The sequence below is a fragment of the Antrostomus carolinensis genome, unplaced genomic scaffold (assembly GCF_000700745.2).
Source record: "Antrostomus carolinensis isolate BGI_N321 unplaced genomic scaffold, ASM70074v2 scaffold26076, whole genome shotgun sequence".
NCBI lineage: Eukaryota > Metazoa > Chordata > Aves > Caprimulgiformes > Caprimulgidae > Antrostomus > Antrostomus carolinensis.
The window spans coordinates 6,444-13,363 of record NW_010324321.1 but is presented as its reverse complement, the minus strand read 5'-3'; the positions used below and the strand labels follow the sequence as shown (position 1 = coordinate 13,363).

Sequence of the window (6,920 nt, the reverse complement as noted above, 5' to 3'; positions counted from 1 at the left end):
TTGCCTTTTAAGCAGAAATCAGGTTTGGAGGGGGGTGTCATGTAATTTTTTCATTCTTTGCCACCCCGAATACAGTTGTTTGTAGCCTCACTTAGGATGGGTACCAGCTACAGCTCACCTGCCTGCATCTTGGTGCTGGTCGCTTGCAAGGAGTCAAGGGACAGGTCACAAAGCCAGCCTCTTGCCACCAGAGCACGCTCAGCTCCCGCTGCTAAGTGGGGGATATACTGAGCTGTGCACTCCCCGCAGCTCTCTCCCCACCCCTTTACACTATGTGAGATTAGCAGCCCAAATCTGCACGCTACTAGAACACAGAGCACGTTTAAATATTTTTTTAATTACAGTTGTTGTTGCAACCAGAACCTGACCTGGCTGCTCCTGAGCCAGGATGAGCGCTGGGTGGGTGTGCCGGCGGGAGGGAGGCTCCAGCTCCACGCCTGTCCTTGCATACCTGCTTTTGATCTTGGGCATCTGCCATCGGAAGGTGTCTTTGAAGGCAATTGCCCTTTCAGCCACTGCCTGGATGTTTTATCATTTGCAAACTAAGTTTTGCACAGAACTTTCTTGAAGGAGAAATAATCGAAATGTTGCCAACCTGGAAACTCCTGTCTGCTTCAGGTGTCAGTTGAAATTCCAGTTCTCCGTTGGCAGTTAGGACTTTCCAGACTATTTTCTAGCAACTGCAGCAACAAATTAAATAGCATCTATCATTTAGTGTCTCGAAAGCTCCATGCCACCAGACGGAAAACAGACTATGGGAGGATGTGGAGCAGCCTCTTCATTTTGTGTGGTACACAGATCCTTCACTCTGCTTGAGCTTTCTGCAAACTACGAGCCAAAAAACCCCAATGCAAACGTGGAGCAGCGCTGTGGGGCTGACTGCCTGGGGCCAGGGACAGCTCGGGGCAGGGCTGTCCCCAAACCTTGTCCCTCTGGGCAAGGTCCCCAGCATGGTTACCCACAGCCCACGTGTGCCACATCTCACCTGTGGAATCTTCTTCATTCATGCTGAGATCTAGTAAAGAATCTGGGAAATATTTTGTTGTTGTTTTTAAGTGTGGAAGAGTAAAGTGAATTTTGGCTTGTGATTATGGATAGTTTGGGTCAGAATTAGCAGGAGTTTCCAATCCAGTCAGGTGTGGTGGGAAGGGAGGCCTCTGAAAGCAGTTCAGCAGCATGCCAGAGCATAGCAAGACATTGTTTACAGCATGTGTTTTTAACACGACTTGAAATTCCTAAACAATAATACTGACAGCTTGGCTGTGCTTCTTCTCAGCATTCCATCCAAGGCAGGAGATTTTTACAATTTGTACTGTCACCAGAGCTGGTTGGGACCTTTTGGGTGAAACATTTGATTTGACAAAGCCATCCCTCTTCACAGAAGTGGTTGTAGAATCACAGAACTATTTGGGTCAGAAGGGAACTTCAAAAATCATGTAGTCCAACCCCTCTGCCATGGGCAGGGACATCTTGCACTAGACCAGGTTGCTCAAAGCCCCATCCAACCTGACCTTGAACACTCCAGTGATGGGATATCCACAGCTTCTCTGGGCAACCTGTGTCTTGTTTAATCTTTTGTCAGGAGGTTTCTTAGATCAACGCTGGAAGCAAATCCCAAAACAAAGTCCCCAACACGCAGGAGAGGAAGGACACCTCTCTTGATTTGGGTTAGAGACCCAAATCTGTGAGTCCTAGCTTGCAGGCAAAGTGCCTGGTGACTGAGACTCTGTCTATTCTGGGACAGTCTCTGTTTGGCTCTGGCTTTCTGTCAGCCTCTCTGTCTTTGCTTTCTTCAATTATGTTTCTCTGTTAACATTTTCCAGGGATTATGCTTTTGTTCCACATCAAAACACCACAGATCCCGCAGCATTCCTCAAAGGACGCAACTCCCGTTTGCTGGCTGGCCCAAGTTATCATGGAAATTATTAGTTTCCTTAAGCATTTATTGTACTCATCCAGAAATACAAGCTTGCCCTGTTTCGATCTGAAACACTGTGCACGGAAAGGAGAAAATTCCACGTAGTACCACAAGCATCATGCTTGCAGGAAGGTGGTATGTTAATTAATAAAGTCTGGGAGCCACTGGTTTAACATATTAATGAATTTGTTATGCAGAGAGAGATGGAAAGATATGTTTCCTTATTAGATATTTTGAATGTCTGATACTTTTATTGTAATTATGTTCTTTTCCGTGTCTTTCTTACAAACATTCTAATAGTATTTCTAATAGTATAGCTGTGTTAGATAATTATTTAAGCAAAGGGAAGGAGAATTAAGGGGACAGGAGTTGGACTCCTTGTGGGTCCCTTCCAGCTCACAACGTTCTGTGATTCTGTGACATAGTCCAGATGAACGTATTCAGGACTTGAAATAGGAGGGACAGCTGCAGGGGTAGACACTGGAAGAGATATGCTTTTATAACCAAGGACCTGTGGAGAGTGGGATCTGCTTAGGAACAAAGGACAGTATGAGACAGTGGGTCAGAAGAGCCAGAAGAAAGGAATTCTGTTTTTCCCAAAGGATTTTGAACATGAAGGCTCTGCTGAACTGGACTGGTAGGTGTGTGATTCAGAGAGATGTTAAAGTGGGCTCTGTGGCTGCATGGCCTCACTAATGCAAGGAGCAGAGAAACTGCCTTTTTTACAGGCTGCAGTGGGAATAGTGGAGGTAATGTGGCTCGGGCTGATCCAGTCCCTTCAGTGCAGTGAGTTGAAGACAACTTTTAAAGTATCCCCAAAGGGCACATACAGAAAGGTCATCTTGGACTGGCAAGCCTCAGAGCTGCTGCCAGCCCAGCCCAGTGCTGCTCCAGGACTGGTGAGACCAGAGCCATCTCTTCTCCCGAAGGGGAGATGGTATTTCATGGAGCTAAGCATGTTAGGAGGCATTTGCCAGCTCTGATATGGCCACTGATAGCCCTAACCAGCAGGGCTGGTTGAATCACCCCTTGGGCAGAAGCCAACCTGTGGGTTGTAAGTGGGACCACAGAGCTGCAGAGAGTGGAGGAGTTGTTAGTCAAGGGAAGTGAGATAAAGGGGAGGTGGGGATTGCAGTGCCTTTGGCGAAGAGAGCCTTAACTGACATGGGACAGCCCTCTTGCACGGCTGTGCCCAGGGCCAGGCTGACAGCGCTTCAAACAAGTCACAGGAAAAATTGGGGTTCCCAGAGATGCATGGAGTCCTAAAGCACTCACATTAAAACTGACTTCTGGACATCTTTTGCTGGGTCCACTGTCAGTCTTCACAGTATTAACCATGCATGACTTTACATGAGAGGTACCCGTGGAAACCTGAGTGTGAAAAAGTCCTGTGTTAGAACATTCCCTAGCTGTTTTCTTCCGCATAGTCCCAGTACCTGGAGTAGAGAGGTGGTAATTTTTAGAGTTTTTTTTTCACCTGAAAAAACCTTCGGGGGAAAAAAAGGGTTGAGGTTTGCAATTCTTCATTACAGGCTGTATTTTTGCATTACTGTAGCACTTACAAACTCTAGTTCCAAATCAAGAAGAGACAAAGAATAGAAGACAGTGATTCCTGGTGGAGTTCCCAGGAGCTGGGAGAGCCTGTGGCTCTGACCCAAGGTCCAGTTTGCAGCTGGGACGGCTGGGAATCCTGCATTAGGCACAGAGAGGTGGGTATTTGACAAGAGTTTCAAGAGATCAAACTCTCCATGAGTGCAGGTAGACTCAGGGATTCATCCCCAAAACTCCCGTAGTTATTTTTCAGCTGACTTGGGGACTGTCTGAGGCCACGTTTTGGCTTTCCTCAAGGTTTCCTGCAAAAGGCTAAGGAAAAACAGCCTTGCTCGTACCCATACTAAGGTCTTTTCACTGCCCTACCTAGAGAAAAGTCATGTACCGTGTCCTTTATAACCCGTTTACTTTCTCTACAACCATTTTGGCCACCGTAAAGAGAATACAGCCCTGAATGATTATTCTTTATTCTGACACATGCATACAAAAGGTTTGGGATAAGAATAGAAATTCTTTACAGATTCCTTCTGGATGCATCAGGAAGAATCATGGGCCAGATTCTGCCTGTAGTCCCTGCAGATGAATACTGGTGTAGCTCCCTAAAATCAATAGAATTACTCTGTGCTTACACAGTGTCAGATTAGAAGCTATGAAATCAAACCCAAACCCCATGAAGTCTGGTTTGGCAGTGCTCACAGCAAGCCATAAAACCCTCTATAGTTACTTAGAAGTGGTTTTCTGTCCCAGAAAAAAAAAAAAAAAAAAAAAAAAGAAAAAAAAAAAAAAAAAGGAAAAAAGGCAGTATTAAATCTGAAAATCTGACCTTACAGCCCTGCAAGGTTAGGTGCCAATGCTTCCATCTCATTGGGAGGACAGTAAATTCTTCTTTCTAGTGGTGCTGTGCTATTATTCCTGAGACATAAGGTGCTGCTCCTTAAATTCCTTACTGGTTCAAGATTACTTACTGAATCCGAACTGCTGTGGGTCTGAGATAAGCTATACTAGGGGAGAACTTTATCCCTGGAGCAAGAAAGAGAAGACATTTCCCAAACCTAGCATCTGTTGCCATCTACGGAGCAGTTTGATGCATTAGAGGTGGCCCCTTGGGAGAAGAAGTAGCAGTGTGCTTCTATTTTTGCTTGAGATCAGGCTCAGCAGAGGGCATGATGAGGCATGAATATCAGTGTGTATCTGCTTTCTCACTGTCATTTCCTCAGTTAGGAGGGAGGAAAAGGATGGAGGTAACAAGAGGGATGCAGCCAGCCCTCCACATTACCTATCAGGGCAGCAAGGGGTCTTGCTTCACGCACTTTCTCCAGATGGGTGGCAGCCAGCCAGTACCGTAACTCATGCTGCTGCTGCTCTTTGCAGGGAGACAGCTCCGTTTCCGCTAGCTGCTTGGCTCCAGTTGGCATTTTTTATTATAGCCCAACATTGCATGACTACGCAGCTGATTCACTGCGCCACGGCTGGGGTAAGGACTGCAACCGCACCGTCTCGGGGCACGCAGTGGGAGTACGAGAGGGGGAACTCCAGCTCTGCTCCCAGCCCGACTTTTGGGACTTTGCATGTGCTATGTTTAAAATATTTAGGCATACACCCTGAGCTCCAACACTTAAGCTTTCAGGTATTTTAGGTCAGAGCACGTCTTCTCACCAGCCTGAAGCTATGCTGCACCGTGCTGTAATCCTGACATTTTTTTAACTAAATTTGCTCGTATCTAGTAATTTTCCTGATGGCTCACCTCCAAGAAAAATGGTGTCGATCATTTGGTAGGTTTCAGGGTTGAGTGTGAGTCAGCTCTGAGTCAGGCAGCAGCTCCAGCTCCGTGAAGTGCTAGTCCCCCTGTGCCAGCACGACCCATGGGGCCACAACCCTGTGATGGACGCTGCTCCTCAGCATCCCCAGCAGCACCGTGAGGGAACCCAAGCACTGGGCACTTGCAGAACAAAGGGGAGAGTGCAGAGCCCCATGCTTTTGGCTGTTGGCGTGCTGCAAAGCCCTCTTGGCCTCGGAAAATGGCAGGGTGCTTTGATGATGCTGACTGCAGGGAGGGAGAAGGAAATGGGGACCCATCTTGCCCCCTTCAGAGGGGCCCATCTGACCAGGGTGCAGGCACAGCGAGTTACTGCCACATGAACATCTTCCCTCCCCAGAGCCAGGAGGAAGCATGGAAGCAGTTTTATCCAGAGACCTCTGTCCCTGGCACAGTGTTTCTGTTTATATTCACTTTTATATTAAGTAGGGTGGTGTCCCAGTCCTCAGGCAGTCAAGAGCAAAGCCAGACACAATCTTGAAGGCAACAGTCACTCTGTGTGTTGTGCAAAGTGGCCATGACTGACAGGTTCCTCGCTCTCTCTTTGTCTTTCTCTCCCCATTTTCGGTGGTGTGATTGAAGCAACGCCCCGTGAAGCAGTCCCTGAGTGCCTGCATGTGCCGAGAGTCCCACTGGAAATGCCTCCTCCTCTCCATCCTCATGTATGGCTGCCTAGGTGCAGTGGCCTGGTGTCAGCTGGCCCGGGTCACCAAGCTCAGCTTTGATAGCTCTTTCAAGGGCAAGTCCATGATTTACCATGACAGCCCATGCTCGGACGGCTATGTCTATATCCCACTGGCCTTCCTCTCTATGCTGTACGTGGTGTACCTGGTGGAGTGCTGGCACTGCCACGTCAAGAGAGAGCTGCAGTACAAGGCGGATGTGGACAGTGTCTATGAATGCATCAACCGCATGCAGCAAGCCACCCCGTGCATCTGGTGGAAGGCCATCAGCTACCACTTTGTGCGGCGAACCCGGCAGGTCACCCGGTACCGCAACGGTGATGCCTACACCACCACGCAAGTCTACCACGAGAGAGTCAACACCCACGTGGCTGAAGCTGAGTTTGACTACTCTCACTGTGGCTACAAGGACATCTCCAAGGAGCTCCTGGGCCTGGAGAGCTACACAGCCACCAAGCTGAGGTTCACCAAATGCTTCAGCTTTGCCAACATTGAGTCTGAGAACTCTTACCTGACTCAGAGGGCTCACTTCTTCACGGAGATCGAGGGGCTGGATGACTACATGGAGGTGAGGGAAGGCATGCAGCTCAAAAACGTGGACTTTAAAGAGCTCATGATGGCCTACGGGGACCCAGATCACCTCCCGTGGTACGTGTCCCACTATGCTTTCTGGGTGGCCGCTATCCTGATGATCTCGTGGCCGCTCAGGGTACTCATAGAGTATCGGACTGCTTACGTCCACTATCACGTGGAGAAGCTGCTGGGCCTGGAGTACACAGCGCACACGGCGTCAGAGGAGCCCTTGTACCGGTACCGCATGCCCCGAGATGCCACGCAGGACAGCACCGAGCTGGAGTGGCACATCTGCACCAACCGGCAGCTGATCCCCAGCTACTCAGAGGCCATGCTCATGGACCTGGCCGACTCCCCAGCCTACAACCGCTACGCGGTG

At 48.8% G+C, this 6,920-nt stretch overlaps 1 protein-coding gene across 1 annotated transcript in view; it reads left to right on the top strand.

Annotated features, from left to right (window-relative positions):
* Positions 1 to 5,867: 5,867 nt before the first annotated feature.
* The window catches only part of LOC104527246 (transmembrane protein 151B), a 1,462-nt gene continuing 409 nt past the window's right edge, over positions 5,868 to 6,920 (top strand). The window contains exon 1 of the mRNA XM_010170912.1: positions 5,868 to 6,917. Coding sequence (XP_010169214.2) covers positions 5,901 to 6,917 — 1,017 coding nt within the window. The 5' untranslated portion in view covers positions 5,868 to 5,900. The remainder of the gene's footprint in view (positions 6,918 to 6,920) is intronic.